Source organism: Lissotriton helveticus, chromosome 7, assembly GCF_964261635.1.
Source record: "Lissotriton helveticus chromosome 7, aLisHel1.1, whole genome shotgun sequence".
In the NCBI taxonomy this organism is placed as follows: Eukaryota; Metazoa; Chordata; class Amphibia; order Caudata; family Salamandridae; genus Lissotriton; species Lissotriton helveticus.
In genome coordinates, this window is record NC_136068.1 from 741,329,191 (window position 1) to 741,348,991 (window position 19,801).

At 44.9% G+C, this 19,801-nt stretch overlaps 1 protein-coding gene across 2 annotated transcripts in view; it reads right to left on the minus strand.

Moving 5' to 3' along the window:
- LOC144769074 (E3 ubiquitin-protein ligase RNF14-like) overlaps window positions 1-19,801 on the minus strand; it is a 189,934-nt gene that overhangs the window by 162,403 nt on the left and 7,730 nt on the right. For both annotated transcript variants that reach the window (XM_078653074.1, XM_078653075.1), the window contains exon 3: window positions 8,588-8,733. In XM_078653074.1, coding sequence (XP_078509200.1) covers window positions 8,588-8,733 — 146 coding nt within the window. The remainder of the gene's footprint in view (window positions 1-8,587; window positions 8,734-19,801) is intronic.

Here is a 19,801-nt window from a genome sequence, read left to right on the forward strand (position 1 = left end):
CGAGGACCGGAAGCAAGAAGCGTACAGGCTCCCCAAGCCAATCACAACGTTGCTGTCATGCTGATGACAGCAGCATTGTGATTGGTCTGAGCACCGTGGTTGGGTGCTCAGACAGGGAGTGGGAGCCTAAGCATGTGCTCCACCTAGGCTGTGCAATAAAGCCGGGTGGAGAACATGCTAAGTGCTCATGACTGGCTGGCCCAAGACAGCCGACCAAACCATCATATTCACATATTGTGCACAAAGCACTCCTCCTCCCTGTGACACCAGCCTCACCACGCCCTAACCTAGCCACCTAGCTACCATAAATAAAATGATAATACGTTGTTATGATCATTTTATTTTTCCATTTTCCACTGCTCTGAGAGCAGTTGGGTGACCCCCTCCACCTTAGCGAAGGAGCCACCTCTGTTAACTTTATTGGTTTGTTTACATGCCCAGCACTAGTCATGTGGATTTTGGATTGCTGATATTAGGGCCAAGAAGGGAACTGGGAATCAGACGGATTGTACTCCATAGAGGTGACTTGAAAGAAGTTAGGTGGTTGCATTTATATTTGTTTTGATACATCATTTACGTCGATATTGTATTTGTCCCAGGATAAGATGCTGCATAGCTAAACACTTATGAGGTCCAAAAGGTGAGACTTATTGGTGTGCCAATGCTTGTTTGGCACAGTGAGCAGCCACACACCATGTTCTATTAGGCCAATGAAGGAATGATTACATGCAATGTCCTTTGGACCATTCTTGGTGAAACACACTGTTGTTGGTGTCCGTGAAAGTTCTTACTTAAGGTGTACATTGCCTCCAAACAGTTTGTGTCAGCTAAGTTGTTTTCAACTGTAGCCCAGAACAAATTTCTTCCTAAGGGCATTACAACATTAACATTATTTCAAACTACCATAAATATAGCCCTTATTGCTGCACACCAATCGTTGTGCTGTGCAGTGTGCTATTTGTTACATTTACGTCATGTGCCTAGGATGACGTGCACAGGATGAATAACGTAATGTGGAGGAATCAGTAATGGCTGCACAAAATGGAAATGACCCTTTAGGTTGTCCCTATCCTCATTTGTGGATGTGATAACATGCATGACGCTTTCCTTGCAGTTATCTAGACTAGGGCTGAGAGAATATGCATTCTGTTCCTGCCAAATCCACCTCTGCCAAGCAAGAGTACCTGGCCAGAGCCAACCCAAGAAAATCTATGTGAACAAAGAATCGAGGATCTGTATACTAACATTCCAAACTGAGAATGAGAGAAGTTCTTCAGTTAGTACAATGGTATATCCTGAAATCTTTTATAATCAAGACTCGCGTAGAATGAAAATGCTGCTTTAGTCAGATCCCTACTGTGATCAATAACTGAACAGAGCTTATTCATAAACAGAGCCTGTAAATATCCAAAGGTTTGGCATAAATAGAATACTGGTATACTTGTTTGTTCAGATTCTGGATAAACAGAAATGTGACATAAGGAGAGCGTTGCTAGGCTTTAACTTTTCACATATTATTAGTCCTGACATAATCAGAGAGGGTATTCTCAGAGTTCATATATATGAAGAAGGGTGTCGTCATTAATCATCACACTGCATGTCACCAAATAGGACAAATGGACCTTTAGGCAGGTAAAGGAGATTTTTGACGCACCTTGTCCCTTGGCCAAGTAGATATTTTATAAAATTCCACACTGCTGAGTGGCATACAGGATGACAGAAAACGTGCTGTTTAAGGGACTGAGACAGGATGTTTGGAGTCAGAGGAGGAAAATGTACTATGGTAAAGTTTGAAAGGGAGGCCATTCAAATAAATGTATTGTGCTAAAATCAGATTCTGCCATTTTGTTAGTTGTCAGTCTACCTTAATAACACAACAAAATTCATTATGAAATTTGATAACGCAACAATTTATACATCATACCATAAAATCTAAAAAATTAAAGACACAAATCAAAAAAGCAAGCGCAATTCCTCTATAGACAACAATCCCTTTTCCTTGCTCTCCTCTGGAAACTCAAGCCTAAGTTGATAACAGTCAGGTCACCTGACTGTTATCAATTTAGGCTTGAGGTGTCTATTTGAACTCATACCACAAAATGATTGCTTATTACGGATTACACAAGACCTTTGCAGCCACACCTTCATCATCAACTTTATTACTGGATCTCAAGTGGTAGAAAATATAATCATGGACAACATCACTCCTCTGACACCCTTGTTTGTGAGTTGAAATGGGAACAAACGTGGAAGAAATACATGTTAACACTTTTACCCTACACCCGTGGACAGACTCTACTAAGCCCAGCTGACACAGTAAGTTGCCCATAACTAGGACTACAACTCCTAGGGCCAGATGTAGGTAGCCCAATACAGGTCGGTAACGGCCGAAATTCGGTAATTTCGGCCATTACCGACCGGTATTGGGCATTCGGGATGTAGGGGACCAAAAAGTAGCTGAATCGGTAAATATACCGAATCGGTAAAGTTACCGAATCGGTAACGTTACCGAATCGGTAAATTTACCGAATCTGTAAATTTACAGAATCAGTAAAGTTACTGATTCGGAAACTTTACCGATTCGGTATATTTACCAAATCGGTAAAGTTTACGATTCGGAAAAGTTACCGATTCGGAAAAGTTACCGATTCGGAAAATTTACCGAATCGGTAAATAAGAAATGGTAAAAATAAATTTCGAGATGTAGGTCCCCTTTTAAATACCGAATTTGCATGAAATTCGGTATTTAAGAGTCGGTATTTACCATGGGTTAAAAGCAGGTGGTAACCAGGTGCAGGCTATAAAAAAGGACCCAAAATGCACCACTTACACCAGAATGGCGGCATTCTATGTCATTGCAAGGCGGCTACGGCTCCAGGCAGAAGGAGAGAGGGTCTGGAGGAGGGAGGAGCAGGTGTATAGGCAGAGGATCACACTATTCCAGCTCACTGAGCCTGAGATCCTACAGAGGTACAGGCTAGCCCCACAAACAATCCTGGCCCTCATCAGGGACCTACACCCACTTTTGGACCATCCTACCCCAAGGGCCACGCCATCCCACCCCATGTGCAGGTGCTGTGCAGCCTACACCTGCTTGCATCTGGAAGCTACCAGAGTGTGGTTGCTGCGGTAGGTGGGGTGTCCCAGAGCTGTCTGTCCTGTTTCTTTAAAACATTCCTTGATGCCATGTTGCAGAGAATGCAGCACTACATTAGCTTCCCTGCTACGCATTCAGAACTGCTAAGGACAAAGACAGACTTCTATCAGATGGCGCAGTTCCCTAACATCATTGGCTGCATTGATGGTACCCACATACCAATATGCCCACCTGCTGCCACAGAGTACATTTATCGGAACCGTAAATCCACCCACACCATAAATGTACAGGTGATCTGTGATGCAAAATACGTGATCACTGACATAGTAGCCAAATTCCCAGGGAGTACCCACGACTCCTACATCTTCCAAAACAGTGGGATCTACGCACGCCTGACTGCGGGGAAATTCGGCGAAGGATACTTGCTAGGTGAGACACTGTGTGGAAATCACTTGAATCGTATTACAGGTGGATGTGTGTGAGCATGTGATTAATGTCAATTTCTTATTACAAATAGGGGACAGTGCATATGCCCTCCGGTCCTTCATCCTCACACCCTACCTCAACCCAACAACACCAAGTCAGAGGAGATACAACAGGGCACACAAAACAACTAGAAACATTGTGGAGCGCACCTTTGGCATGTGGAAGAGCATGTTTCGCTGCCTCCATAAAAGTGGAGGGGCCCGCCAGTACACACCAATCACCTGCTGCAAAATGATTGCAGCCTGTGCAATGCTGCACAACCTGGCGGTCAAGAAGGACACAGAAGTGGAAATCTCAGATTATGAGGACCATGACGACGAGGAAGCAGTCCCTGAACCACACACATCTGGAGGAGCAACATCAACTGATGGCAGACACAGACGGGAAGAGGTCACACGCAACTATTTTTAAGTAAGTAAGGAGACAAAGACAGGCGTAGTATGCTACAACACTAGTTTAATTTTGTAATGACGTTGGTTTTTAAAGCACAAAAGTGCAACAAAAAGCATTTAACTGCAATGCTCTCAGTTCTGGTTAAGTTCACCATGAACTGTGAAAGTTATTTCCTTGCTCGCTTCCCAGTAACACTAGTAGGTTGTTCAACCTGCTCACTGTCTTGCTGGCCTGTGGCCTCAGCATGGCGCCTGCTCCTCCTAGTTTCAGTTACAGGGGTGCTCCCAATGCTGCTCCTGCTCGTGCTCTCCTCACTTATAGGCCCATCCAGAGCAGCTGTGTGTGCAGTTTGTGCATTCAACAGTGCCTCAAGAGCGCTGGTCATCCTGCCCATGCCCCTAGTGACCTCATTTGTGTTTTGTGTCATGGCCTCCTGCATGTTGGAGCTTCTCCTGCATAACAGGGATGTGGCAGTGGCCAGGCGGTTGATGGCTGTACTTTGGACATGTGCACGACGCCTATCCCTGTGCCTTGCAGCAAAATCATTGTCTATTTTTCTGCATAGTAGCTGCACCGAGTTGTTGATTCCTCACATCCCTGCTGCCATCTCCTTGTTGACCTGTACCATCTCCTTGTTGACCTGTACCATCTCACTGATGCCCTTTCCTATCTCTCCAATGTTACTATTCAGGGACCTCAGCTGTCGTTGGCATGCCTGGATGGCTCTTCCCTGCATCATTTGTATCCGCACCATGCTCCCCTCCAGACCAAGGAACACACTTTGACCCTCAACTGGTGCATCTGCTGGCCGTTCTTGCACTCTGCGGCGTCTTGCAGTACTATGGGCCATCCCTGCACTGGAGTGTGTTGTGCCAGGGCTCACTGCTACAGGCAAGTTCTGTTGTCCGTCACCCTCCATGTCAGCTGCTACAGACTCCAAATCGGGGAGTGGAGCCACGACATGCCTCCTGCCTGGTTGTGATGGGGGTATCACATCATGCTGTGATGCTGGCATATCTGGTGATGACAGCAGGAGAGGGGACTGGGATCTGCTAGGGGACGCCAGCAATTCTTGGGCCATTTCTGTGTCTTGGGCAGGTGGATGGCTACTTGATGCAGCTTTCTCCTGTGGTACGTTGGGGGTACTTTGTCCTGCATCCTGACTCTCCTCCCTCTCAGGTGGTGTCCCTTCAGCCTCCTGCGAGCGCCTGCGAGACGTTTCACCTGTGGACATATGAGCGTACATTAGCTAAGCGCTACTGTCTCACTGTCACTACAATTAAATAATTTTCACATTGACCATGTTCTGTATGCAGTCATTACATGAACTTGTTGGTTGGTGTGCTGTATGACATGTCCTTACATTTCCTGTCTACATATCGCATCATGCATTGGCCCTGTATATTGCTAGCAGTACTGGACTTGGGTTCACTTGCCCACTAAGGGTACAGGTAAGGGTGTTGCTATTGGGGGGAATGCAGTGCATTGGTCTTACCTTTTTTGCTTGCAGCTGTGGCCGAGCTGTCTACTTCTCCCAGTCCGCAGACGCTGTCTGATTCTACGGTTGAGGCCACCATCTCCTCCAGGTCAGTCAGCGGGGGTGCTGGGTTCTTGCCTCCGCCTGTTTTTGATGCCTGCTTGTGTTGTTCTACCATTTTCTTTTTGGTTTGGCTCCTCAGGTCATAAAAACATTTTTTACGGTCCTCTATGTCCCTGGTGGTCACCACCACGGCATTCACTTTCTCCATAATGTCCAGCCAGATTTTTCTTTTGCCTGATTCAGCCACAGTGAGGGACTGCCTGCCAAACAATTTGTGGTGCACCTTGACCACCTCCTCCACAAGGACCTGCAGCTCCATGCTGCTGAATTTCAGTTTCCTCCTCCTCTCAGGCTGCTCTTTTTCTTGGCTGCTTGTCATTTTTCACTTTTAAAAGTGCTCCAAACCCTTTCTGATGCTCCTGCACTCTGCTCAGCTCCAACTGCCTTTCCAGAAGCTTCTAATTAGTTGCAGCTGCCTGTGTAGCCACGTCCTGGTAGGGAGGGGGAGGGTGGTGGCACCTGATTGGCTGCCTACTTGAGTTTCACTTTTATTAGCTTTCCGATTCGGAATTTACCGAATCGATATTTACCGATTCGGTAAATACCGAATCGGTATTCCCCATTCATTCCTATGGGCCTTTTGGCCCATAGGAATGAATGGGGAATACCGATTCGGTAAATACCGATTCGGTAAATACCGATTCGGTAAGTTCCGATTGTCAAATACCGAATTTTACCGATTTGGTATTTTTTACTGATTTTTTACCTACATCCCATTTTCCGATTCTAAAATACCGATTCGGTAAAATTCGGTATTTTAGAATCGGTAAAATCGATTTACCTACATCTGACCCCTAGAGTCTAGTGTATACGTACTATCCAAAAACTTGTCATAGTACTTAGTGACTTTAAATCAAAGTAGAATATGACCAAACAATTTGTGGCCACCTTGGCACCAGTCACTTCAAGTTGACTGACTTAGACCTCTCTTTCATTATAACAACTTTTTATCTCCCAGTTCTGCCCATTTCCCAGAAACTCGGGGAATCCAGCTTTCCCAGACAAGCTTTACTTTGGCACAGCCACTATAGTGTGGAACAAGAATATGGTTGTTGGAGTTTCATCTGAGATAAATATTGTGTCTTAAATATTGTATAAAAAATATTGTCTGACCAGAGTTAATAGCAGGAAATCTAGCCCCAATAGGGTGATAGGTTTGTTAGCATTATTTAGGACAACATATGTATTTCAGGCAATATTTCTGGATACGTTATTCCGAAATGTAATACAAATTGCTTCTATGCAAGGTTCAGCCATGATCTGGCCCAAAGGATCAGAGGCTTAGGATGATCCTGAGAGTCAATATGGCTGCTCCTGTTTCTCTCTTAGGGATGTGGATAGTGATCCCCTCTCCACCCCCAAGATGCATGTAATACAGGCATTCTCAAATACAGCTATCCTATAAGCCCACACCAAGTCACAAATCAGAATGCAGCATCCACTAATTTGCTCTGATACAAAAGAAGGGTCTCCTATGCTTATCAAATAAGGTAGGGGAATGAATCAAGAACCCAGGCTTCCTTAAGGTATAGTTGCTATGAAAAAATATAGAAGCTGATTGTGGAGCTACAGTAATGTAACCTTAAGTTGAGGTTGATTGAGTTTCTCTTGGGAATTCGGCGTACTATTTGAATATGGTGATTTTGAGAAGGTACTTTTAATTGCTGGCTTCATGTATTAGATGGGATATTGATATTGGTATGTATAGCAGAGGTGACTGTGATGAATTAGGAGTGTGATAATTAATCAGATAAATACTGTAAGTGGTGTGCTTTGTTTATATTATATATTTATATTTATTCATTTGTAGAGCGCCTGGTTACACCATCGGTGTGTCCCCGCGCTAAGGCATGGATAGAGAAGAGGTTTAAGGCGGTGGGTACTCATGTTATCTTATACGTTGGAGAATAGCCAGGTTTTTAGCTGTTTGCGGATCACTTTTTCGTTGGGTTCCGTTCTTAAGGTTTTTGGCAGGGAATTCCAGGTTTTTGCCGCCAGGAACCCAAAGGAGTGTGCTCCGGAGCGGGCTTTGAAGATTCTGGGTATTTTCGCCAGGGCCTGGTCAGTAGATCTTAAGGTACGTCCAGGGGCATATTTTGTCAGCAGAGGTTGCAGGTATTTAGGGCTTCTTTGCGCTAATATGCGGTGGCAATAGCACATTGCCTTAAATTTGGCTCTTTTCTCTACTGGCAGCCAGTGTAGTGTTTAGGTGTGGTAGAGTGCAGACTGTTGTGGTATCTCAGCAGGTTGAAGTGGAAGGTGGATGAGCCTTGATTCACTTTTTCAGAGCTCAAGGCACATTGGTGAAGGGAGCTGTGGTAGGCTTAGAACTCATTGGATAGGTAGAGGGCGAACTAGGATCCGGATGGATCAAAGGGTTTTACCTAATGTCTGCTCATGTGTAAATTTAATGATGCAATTCAGCCTAGGCAATTTGCATGTTTTTGCTTTATGACGGCTTGGAAGGTATAAGTAGAAAAGAAGGCTAATGTGTTAATGTAAAAAAGGATGTACTAAAGAACTGTGTACTTTGAAAATAGGGATGTAAACTAGGGATAGAGTAGGAACTATTTCTTTCTCAAAATATATTGTGATAAAAAATTTAGAGTTAGCAGCAGATTTTTCTCGATTAAGTTAGTGAGCAAATCTTTTCAAGATCAGTGACAAGAACTTTGTATCCCCTCTATTTCCTCGCCCCTGAAGGGCAGCGCACTATAATCAACTCCTAAAGCTAAATATATTTTGCCCATCACACTTATGTACATTATTAAGGAAAACCTTTTCGACTGTCTTAAACATGTTCTAGATTCTAGATGACGTTAGGCTACATACCTCAAGATATTACATCAATCATTTAAGAAGAATGGCCCTCAGTATTCAATACATGCTACCATAAAAAGTATTTTGGAATAGAGTAAGTAAAAAAAACATTTCTAGTGCTTCACGTTATCTGTAATTCATCAACATGTTATTTCATTGGTAACTTAAAAGAAATAGGGTTTCGGTCGAACCTGCATTGGTGTGAGCCATTTGCAGCTGAGCATAAACACAGGAGCAGAGGCTGATGGGTAATCAGCTGGGAGTTCAAACGTAAGCAGAACTGGAGGCAAAAAGCAAACTTCAAAGTCGCCTTCGATAGAATTCTTCCCCTCATCGCCTGTGTAAATAAAAGATTGGAAAATGAAGTAACGTTGTTAGGGTCCAGGAAATCAATGATAAGCAATGCATTTAAATATAATACAGTGTTGCAGTCTATCATTTGACAGGATATTTTAATGAATATATTATATCAGTATTGCAGATAATGGTAAAGTGTGCAAAACTATATCCATATGTATCACTATATGTCTTAGATTAAAGCTTCCCTGTCGCCTGGTTGTGTTACCTCATGAAAAATGACAAAATGCTAGAAAGGTGGGGAAAGAGGCTTATAAAGACAAAGGTGACTCCTAAGACTACTATATATACACCACAGACTGTTATGATATATACTGTAAACACTAAGACTACAATATATACAACACAGACTGCTATGATATATTGTAAACACTGAGGCTGGTATATATTCACACCACAGACTGCTAAGATATCTATACTACTATTATAAAGGAAGAACGTTGCACCTTTGAGGCGGGTAAACTCGGGAACCACAGCGCCAATCCACACACCCGATACACCGTTAGAATCGTCAAGGTGTGTAGATGGTTATAGGCTATATAAATTTTTAAAACAAACGTTATTTAGAAAATTTACATTAAAAAAAAAGCAGTCCCTTCGAAGTAGCTCCGGCCGCGACCTGCGTGCTGACGTCAGGAGCGCGGGAAGGAAAGGCGTCCAGGAACGCAAGGAGGAGCGGCGGACATGGCGCGGGGGAGGAGCGGTGACGAACGGCGGAATGGCGGTGAGGACCGGCGGAAAGGCGGGAGGAGCGGTAAGCGGTGAGGAGCGGCGGAGCAGTGAAATGAGGAGCAGGGGGAAGGAGCGGCGGCTGAGGTAAGGCTCCGGGCAGGCGGAGGTCGGGGCAGGCGGGGGTCGGGGCAGGCGGGGGACGGGGCGGGCAGGGGCCCGGGCTGCTTGACAATGTCGGGGCGAGCGGGGGGGCCGGGCTGCTGCACAATGTGCGGTGAAATGAGGAGTGCGGGGGGGTAGCGGCGGCTGAGGTAAGGCTCCGGGCAGGAGGAGGTCGGGGCAGGCAGGGCACGGGGCGGGCTGGGGCCCAGGCTGCTTGACAATGTCAGGGCGGGCGGGGGGCCGGGCTGCTGCACAATGTCGGAGCGGGCGGGGGTCGGGGAAGCCTGATTGCTCCCGGACAAGGTCGGGACGGGCTGCTAGTATACTATAAACATTAAGACTACTATATTTACACCACTGACTGACATGATATATATTGGAAACACTAGGACTATTATATATACACCAAAGACTGCTAGGATATATATACTGTAAACACTAAGACTACTATATATACACACCACAGACTGCTGGGATATATGGTGTAAACACTAAGACTACTAAATATTCACCACATACTGCTGGGATATATACTGTAAACACTAAGACTACTAAATATACACCACATACTGCTATGATATATTCGGTAAACATTAAGAAATCTAATTATACACCATAGACTGCTAAAATACATACTGTAAACGCTAAGATTACTATATATACACACACCACAGTCTATTATGATATATACTGTAAACACTATGACTACTATATATGCGCCACAGAATTATGATATATACTGTAAACTCTAAGAATACGCACCACATACTGCAATGATACATACTGTGAATACTAAAACTACTATTTAGACACCACAGACTGCTATGATACATACTGTGATTACTGAAACTACTATATATACACCACAGACTGCTATGATACATACTGTGAATTCTAAAACTACTATTTATACACCACAGACTGCTATGATACATTCTGTGAATACTAAACCTACTACATATACACCACAGACTGCTATGATATACACTTTAAACCAATGCTTCCCTAACTTTTTAGACCCAAGACCCACTTTTTAGTATGACAAACTTTTGCGAACCCACATAGCTGTACGGACATGAGGTTTAATGTAACTAAAGCATCATGTGGTAGCGCATTGTCATTTGCAGACAACTCATTTTCCTTTTAAATGATCATTACATTTCCACAGACATACAGTCTTATAGATAAAACTATATTGCACACAAATGATAATGTGTGTAAATCAGGTTGCAGTGAATATTGATTATTTTTGCATCACCAAGTAAAGTGTCTTGATTTACTCTGATCCTTTTAAAATCTTTGTTTCCATCACACTTACATGTATTTACGTTTTGCTGTTTGTTAGGAACACATTGCAGTCTACAGCCTTTCATTTCCTGCCACGCTTTATGTACTCCAGCCAGAATGTCACTTAATTCACTTTACTTTTCTTTCTCTGACCACATGGTGAGAGGAGTTTGTAAACACCAATCCCATGTTAAGAAAAAGTAAGCAGCAGAAGAAATAGCCTGACATTAGATCTTTGTCTTTTAAAGGCGTCTTTATTTATTACATGGACTTTGGCGATCCACCAAAAATTGGCTTGCGAAGCCCCATAGTTGGGGAAACACTACTGTAAACACATATGTTATATGTTATCTGTGTGTCTCCACTGCCCCAAGCATGTTAGCTTTCCTTGTATTGTTTGACAGTAGTGGGCCATATCACAAAAAAATTTACAGGTTGAAAAGAAACAACAAAAAGAAGTGGAAATCCATTTGCACCACTTTTGCTACTTGTGTAACAGGAGAAAGGCATGGAATAGACATGTTTAAAAGTATTCTCCTGTATGCTTGATAAAAAGTGGATGATACAGTTCCTCAGCATTTCAAATGTAAAATATGGGTCTCTGTTTGAATTAAAATCAATCGTGCAGAATCCTCTTGCTTATATTTAAGATCTGTTCACGGATAGGATTTCTTTGTTACATAAATTTAAATGAATTTATATGCTGTATCTGAGTTGGATGTAATCAGCAATTTGTTCTCTCCTTTTATGTGATGCAAGTGACAAAAAGTGTGATTTAGGGTTTGGGGGAAGGGCACTTCATCACAAACATGACAGATATCCTATATGGCTTATTTCGAGTTTCATAGGAGATGATGCTCTTGCAATAAAGTGGATGGGGTATCCATCACGCTTCTGATGGAGTAACCCATCCAACAAGCTCTAAATCAGGAGAATGATCCCTGTAGAGCATTGATACTCAGTGTACGGCCCGGGGGCCGCATGCAGCCCTCCTGACCTTTACACGGGGCCCCCTGGTCAACAGCAGGACTGGACTGTTGTTTACTAGACTTGGGCCCCCTGATCAACAGCAGCACAGTACTGCTGTTTACTCGACTCAGGACCCCCTGATCAACAGCAGCACTGTACTGCTGTTTACTCGACTTGGGCCCCCTGATCAACAGCAGCACATTACTGTTACTCGACTCAGGACCCCCTGATCAACAGCAGCACTGTACTGCTGTTTACTCAACTTGGGCCCCCTGATCAACAGCAGCACAGTACTGCTGTTTACTCGACTCAGGACCCCCTGATCAACAGCAGCACTGGACTGCTGTTTACTCGACTCAGGACCCCCTGATCAACAGCAGCACTGTACTGCTGTTTACTCGACTTGGGCCCCCTGATCAACAGCAGCACATTACTGCTGTTTACTCGACTCAGGACCCCCTGATCAACAGCAGCACTGTACTGCTGTTTACTCAACTTGCGCCCCCTGATCAACAGCAGCACAGTACTGCTGTTTACTCGACTCAGGACCCCCTGATCAACAGCAGCACTGGACTGCTGTTTACTCGACTCAGGGCCCCCTGATCAACAGCAGCACTGAACTGCTGTTTACTCGACTCAGGACCCCCTGATGAACATCAGCACCGGACTGCTGTTTACTCGACTCAGGGCCCCCTGATCAACAGCAGCACTGGACTGCTGTTTACTCGACTCAGCACTAACAATAAAAATATGTTAAATAAACAGGTCAGCATTTTTTTAAAGGTTTATTGATGCTAAAGAAATGATGTAACTAGGGAGTCCTTCATCACTTAACTTTAGGAACACCTTCATTTTTAAAGACATCGTGCATCAAAAGTATAAAACTATGACAAAGTCTCTTCAAAATTCAAAAATGCATTTCATTAACACTTCAGTACATCAGATTATATGAGTGCTTTGATAAATATTAATGTAAAAGTGATAAGTTTTCGAACATGAATTTAGAAATATGAATTCTTCCCAACCACCCTGACAATATTTCAATAGTGAACTAAAACGGCAAGTCAGTTATGTGCACTCTTTGCCTAGCTTGGGTTCCTATTATACATGAACAACATTATAGATAATTAAATCAAACACAGGAGAAGGTTTTGTACAGCGCACATCCTGAAGTCATGTATTTTGAGACCCTCTTATAGGTGATAATGAAGAAAAAAGAGGGAAAATGAAATAAAGCAATTGCCTAGGATCACACAATTTGGTAAAGTGGGGACGCTGGGATTAGTTCTATGTTTTCTGGTTTTACATTGTTCAATTCAGTCACTAGATGTATATGGTTCACTTACCCTACAAAAAACTAAACTTAAACAAAAAGAGAGAAAGGGTATAAGGGAACCACTCCTGGTCCCCTTACTGTCTATACTTAATCAACAAAGGAGTAATTCTGAATTGTTTTATCAAACGAAGCACAGGGAATAACAATTATTTCTTAATAAAAGTACCCTCACTCACCAACCTAGTTGGTGACATGCTTCATCATGGGGTTCCCACCCGAGCGGATGACCTTTCAGCGTTGTCTGAAAGAGAACGTGTTTAAGTTCTAGAAGACCACAGAAATCTGTAAATAACCAGGTCAAATACTCGCTTAAAGATGAACAATTTTGCACGTGGAAGGTGTATTTAATGAGCAACTTCTTGTCCTTGGACTTAGAATAGTCCTGTATACCCTCCAAATACATAAAAGAAATTATCGGTCATATTAGTGCTTAATATATGCACTTCACTATAGGCATTATAGATACTAGAGCCTACATAAAAGCATGTATGTCAGCAAAAGGTTATGCTAGTTGCTTTGCATTGACTCAGTTCTATTCTGAAGCAAGTATTTGACCTGGATATTTGCGCATTTCTGTTTTTGTCTTCCAGAACTTAAACACATTCTCTTTAAGACAACGCTGAAAGGTCAACCGTAAGTTTGCGGTTATTACTGCCACAGGGAAGGGTGCGCCTTAGCGAGTGCATACCACCGTGGCAGGATTGGTCCTGAAGAAAGCCTCATAAATTGGCATATTGAGGCTGAAACATGTAGACCGATCACTATCACTTCTATCACTTGTGGATGCCATTGGTCAATCCAACACAAAAACCCATCCAATTTTCACTTTTAATCTTGCCTGACTACTCCAATATTAAAAATTTCTTAGGATTAGTCAAGGCACTTTTATCATTCACTCGTTCACTCACCTTGCACTGAAAAAACCAGCTCCGCTGTAATCAGGCATCGTAGCACACCCGAGAGGCATTCAGCTGCTCGGGTGTGAACCCCAGGATGAAGCATGTCATCAACTAGGTTGATATGTGAGGGTTCTTTTAAGAAATAGTTGTTATTCCCTGTGCCGCCCTCGTTCGATAAACAATTTGGAATTACTAGTTTGTTGTCCCTTACCCTACACCCACCTTACTGCCAATCCCCCTTGAACCCCCCTCACTCAACCGCCACCCTACTGGCATCAATGTGGCCCTTGGTGTGGTCTCATCACAAACTGAACGTTTTGGCCCCTAGTAAAATGTTTGGGAGTACCCATTCTGTAGAGAAAGCTGCCTAAATTCTTCCAATTAGATGTAATCACTTTTAGGGCGACAGGTGACATTGAAGTCATTAGGGACATTTTGTTGCTCCTATTTCCCAAAACCCCCAAAACCCAGCAAAGATTCAGTCCTGAAATAATTGCAACTTAACTAGAAACAGTCAAACACTGAATCCCTAGAAATGACACCAAAAAGTATTGCGAGGGCAGAGCGGATCCACAAAGCACAGAAAGGTGGTAACTTGTGAAACAAATTATGGTAAGAGCATAGACTGCAAAAACACAGGCTTAAAACAAAAACTGTACAATACCCTATCATGTATAAATATCTCCCACCAAAATTCCATATGACCCTAAGCCCCTCTCACTAGAACAACATCTGAATCTTGTAGCCATAGCCACAAGGTAGTAAGACACAGGATCTATCTATGCCTGATGAACAGTGCATGCCTTAATGTCTGTTTCATTTTGTTTTAATTCTGTTTCTTTTTTATTAAATATTTTTGTAGATGCTTTTTAATATATAATTCATCATTATAGGGGAACATGGAGGAGGGGGGACATGCACAGTGAAAATGGACATTCAAGGATGAAATAGACAAACATATAACAATAATTCATATCATAGTGAATGCAAAAGCTACTAGGGCATGTATATCTAAAATCCAAATCGATTAATACAATGCATATAGTGCAAAAAATCACAATACAATGCGTCATACTCTTCAAATACAAAAAATAATCAGAAAAGCATTTTAACTCAATTCTAAAGTGCTTGGCTAAACATATTATACTCAGCGAAGAATAAAGATCACTGCCAACATCCCAATGAAAAGTGTTGATACTAGATAAAAACATATATACATCATTTGTAGCCTAAATAGATATAAAAGCTACTAAAGCATATATGTCTAAAATCCAGGCTCATAAATGCAGTATAGCCGATACCATTTAGTAAGAAAGAAATATATCATAATGTCATAAGAACTATATCCGCCTAAACATATTCTTTTTTTTTTTTTTTTTTTTTTTTAAAAACCTTTATTTGAGCAAGCAAGAAGGTACAAGGATGGGCCTACAACCACACGGGCCAGCCGCTAAAAAGGAGTAGACACATATCATACATGCCCGCAGAGGTAACAGTCAATCAACAATGCAATACTCCACATTATATACAGAACAAAAAACAGGTTTTATGTATATAAAAGAACAAACATACAAAAAAGGCGAGAGTGTATCACTGAAGGTCAGCCCAAGGGACGCAAGGGGGGGACAGCAACGGAAGTGCAGTAGCAAAATTCTAAGCACTAAGGAGTTCGGAGGGGGGGGGGGGGAGAGGGGCGCAGAGATCAGGAAGAAGGGGGGGGGAGCCGGAAACACCAGCTCAGTCCCTATACGAAGATTCCGAGAACGCTAGCCTAAGGAGACAGGGTAATCTCGATAGTGTCCACAAGGGGAGGAGTACAAATGTCGCCACGGTATTCATTCCATTGACCCCATACCTTCACCCATGCCCTGGGTCTGCCCCTGGCCACATAGACAGTTTTCTCACGGAACATGGACCAATCCATGTTATCCTCCCATTGCGAGAGGGCAGGGGGCCTGGAGGCCCCCCAGAGTTGCACAATATCTCGCTTCGCAATCATATAGCCCAGGGTGGCCCATCTAGTCTGTGCCACCGAATAGTCAGTGGGCTCCCAAACATTCAAAAGACAGCGACGAGGTTCCGGACGCAAGGACATCCCTGTCACCACAGTCATCAGATCAAGCACCGCCACCCAATAAGCAGCCACCATCGGGCACTCCCAAAGAATATGCAGGAAAGTAGCACGCAAACCACATCCACGCCTACACAATCCATCGGAGGAAAAGCCCATCACCATCAGTCGCGGTCCCGTCACGTACACCCGATGAAGGATCTTCAATTGGACCAGACGGAGTCGAGCCGGGATAGCCACCTCCTTCGGGGAGGAGAGGGCCGATTGCCAATCCTCATCATCAAGTTCCAACCCATCTCCCACCCACTGTTCCCGAAGTCGGGCCAATAAGTCAGTCCGATTGTTAATCAACTTTTTATAGATCAGGGAGATAGTGCTATCAGGAAGATGTTCGTCAAGGATACGGTCTTCAAGGGGGGAAGAGTCAGGCGGAATCTCACCAGGAGCAAATACCGAAACCAAAGCGTGCCTGACCTGTAAATAACGAAAGAATTCCCGACTACTCAGGCCGTAGTCAGCCTGGAGGGCCTGAAACGGGCGCACAGAACCCTTAGAGTACACATCCCCCACCTTAGAGATCCCAATCAAGTCCCAACGGTCAAAACCCTTGGAAGACCAAAGACCGCCCAGACGTTCTGAAGCATAAAGCGGCGTCGCCAACGTCAAGCGACCCTCCCAGCCCAGGCTCACATTCGCGGCACGCCAAACCGTCAAAGCAATCAAAGTAGGTCCCACAAGATGGCGCCCAGCGGAGCGAGAATAGAGCACTCTGTTAAAGTCACCTCCCGGAAGCTGAAGTTTATCCATCTCAAACGCCGGATTACGACCTGGCGAGAACATAGCGTGATTAATAGCGGACAGATGGGAAGCCCAGTAGTATCTCTTAACATCGGGGAGCGCCATGCCCCCATCATACCACGGGATGGAAAGTTTCGCGAGAGCAATGCGCGGGCGCCCATCCCAAATAAGTTGCCTCTGAAGGCTCTCAATCTCCCGAAAATAGGCCTTAGGGATAGGATCATAATAATTCTGGAGAGCGTAGAGAAACCGCGGTAGTGACATCATCTTAAACAGGGCCGCTCGACCCAGGGGAGACAAGGGAAGTTTGCGCCAACGGGCAACGTCCAAACGGAGCCTAAGCAACGGGGGAAGGAGATTACGATCAAAACGAAGGGACGGGTCCAAGGTAACAAAAACCCCCAAGTATTTGAAGCCATCCCGGACCACCCGAAGAGGAAGTCTACTCGGCAACGGAGGCAAGATACCAGATAAAACGTATACACAGGACTTAGACCAGTTGATGACGAGGCCTGAGTTAGCGCCAAAGGACGCAAGAACGTCAAATAAAACAGATAAAGACTTGCGAGGGGAAGTAAGATACAAGAGGATGTCGTCCGCATAAAGCGAGACGCGGTCTTCGAAGTCCGGGGCCCAACGAATCCCCTTAAGGGATGGTTCCCAACGGAGCCAGGCCGCCAACGGTTCAAGAGCGAGCGCAAACAACAGAGGGGACAAGGGGCAACCCTGACGGGTACCCCTGCCCAAGGAGAAGGGAGCCGACACTCTACCGTTCACTACAACTTGCGCCAGAGGTTCCGCGTACAATAGTTTAACCCAGCTAATAAACTCGCACCCGAATCCGAATTTCTCAAGAGTCGCCCACAAATAGGGCCACTCCACAGTGTCAAAGGCCATGGAGGCATCCAGGGACGCCAAAATGGCCGGTTCAGTCAAAAGCCCCGCCCTCGCAAGCACGCCGTGGAGGCGACGTAAATTCAGAGCAGTGTTTCGATGCGGGATAAAGCCAGACTGATCCGGATGGACCAAATCCCCGAGAACCGAAAGGAGACGGGTCGCCAAAAGTTTAGCCAATACCTTAGGTTCAACATTTAATAGGGATATGGGCCTATACGAGGAACAGAGGTCACGCGGTTTACCCTCTTTGGGGATGACGACGATTGTCGCCAGACGCTGATCATAAGGAAGTACGTTCCGCTCACGAGATTCTAAAAACATGGCGCGAAGATACGGCGCCACCTTATCGGGGCGCAACTTGTACAACTCAATAGGCAAACCGTTCGGGCCCAATGCTTTGCCCGAACGGAGCGAACGTACTGCAGTGGCTATCTCATCATTCGTAAAAGGGGAGTCCAAAGCAATACGGTCCAAGTCGGTGACACAGGGCAAAGTGATATCACGCAGAAGAAGGCGGGAGTCGGCAACATCCCTCACAGACACGGGAGCATATACCACACGGAAATATTCCGCAAAACGATCAACAATGGCAGTCGGATCAATCACATTCTCACCACTCGCAGACTGAATCACGGGCACCACACGATTAACTCTTTCTTTCTTGTCCAACCACGCTAGGAGTTTGCCCGCCTTGTCACCCACATCGTACAATCTGCCCTGCTGCTCACGAAACATCACCTTCGCAGCGTCAGTGACCAGGGATTTATATGCAAACTGTTTTAGACCCAGGGCATGGAGTTTCTCAGGCGTGACACCAGACTCCAACTCGACTTCCAAAGCAGAGATCTCCCCCTCGAGGTCCACCACCTCCCTCCTCCCAGCCCTCTTAGCTTCAACAATCAAGGAAAGGGCCTGTCCACGAATCACAGTTTTAAAGGCTTCCCACAGGGACACAGCCGAAGAGACCGACCCCTCGTTTTCCAGGAAATATGCATCCATGGACTTGAGCAAGAGGGTACGAGTCTCAGGGGAGGAAAGATACCAAGGGTTAATGGGAGCCACTCGGCCCGCCGCCTCTACCCCAACCTCGAAACGAAGCCAGAGCGGCGAGTGATCAGAAATACCCCTTGGCAAATGTAAAATCTCACGAACCGCCGATGATTGGGCCGCGGGCATCAGGAAATAATCCAGCCGAGACAGACTGCCATGAGCCCCAGAATGGAAGGTGTATTGGAGCTGAGTAGGATGTAACAGTCGCCAGCAGTCCACAAGGCCAAAGGTGTCTAGAAACCCACCCAACCACTGCTGAGCCTGCGGGGTATCTCTAGGGGGATGGCGATCGTGAAGGCCGGAAAGCACCGAATTAAAATCACCGGCCAGAAAGAGAGATCTAACAAAACACGGCCCAAATCAGTAAAAGTAGAAGCCTGCAAACCCGGGGGAACATAAACATTGAAGAGAGATAGGGTGCGGCCTTCATATCTACCCACCAAGACAGTATATCTCCCACGATCATCTTGAATCACCTCATCGATCGCCAGGGGGAGGGAGGTTCGAACAAGAATACCCACACCCCTAGATCCGGAGGTAAACCCCGAGTGCGCCACAAGGCGGTAGCCCCATCTATTCATTGCATAACAAACATTACCAATCAAATGGGTTTCTTGCATGAAAACAATGTCCGGTGACAAACGTCGTATACATTTTAAGACAACACTGCGCTTAATACGATCTCCCAGGCCATTAACGTTCCAGGAAAGAAATTTCAACCCTCTACCCCCCATCCCAGCCGCCCGAGCCAAGACCCCTCGTCCATGAGCTAGACATCAGAAACAGCAGCAAACACAGGAGCAATTCGCCTTGAAAACAACACACAGAAAAGAAAAAACTTCCCAACCCCCCTCCCCCAAACTGAAGAGAAACACCCCCCACCCTGCACCCCTGCAAAAAGCTAAAG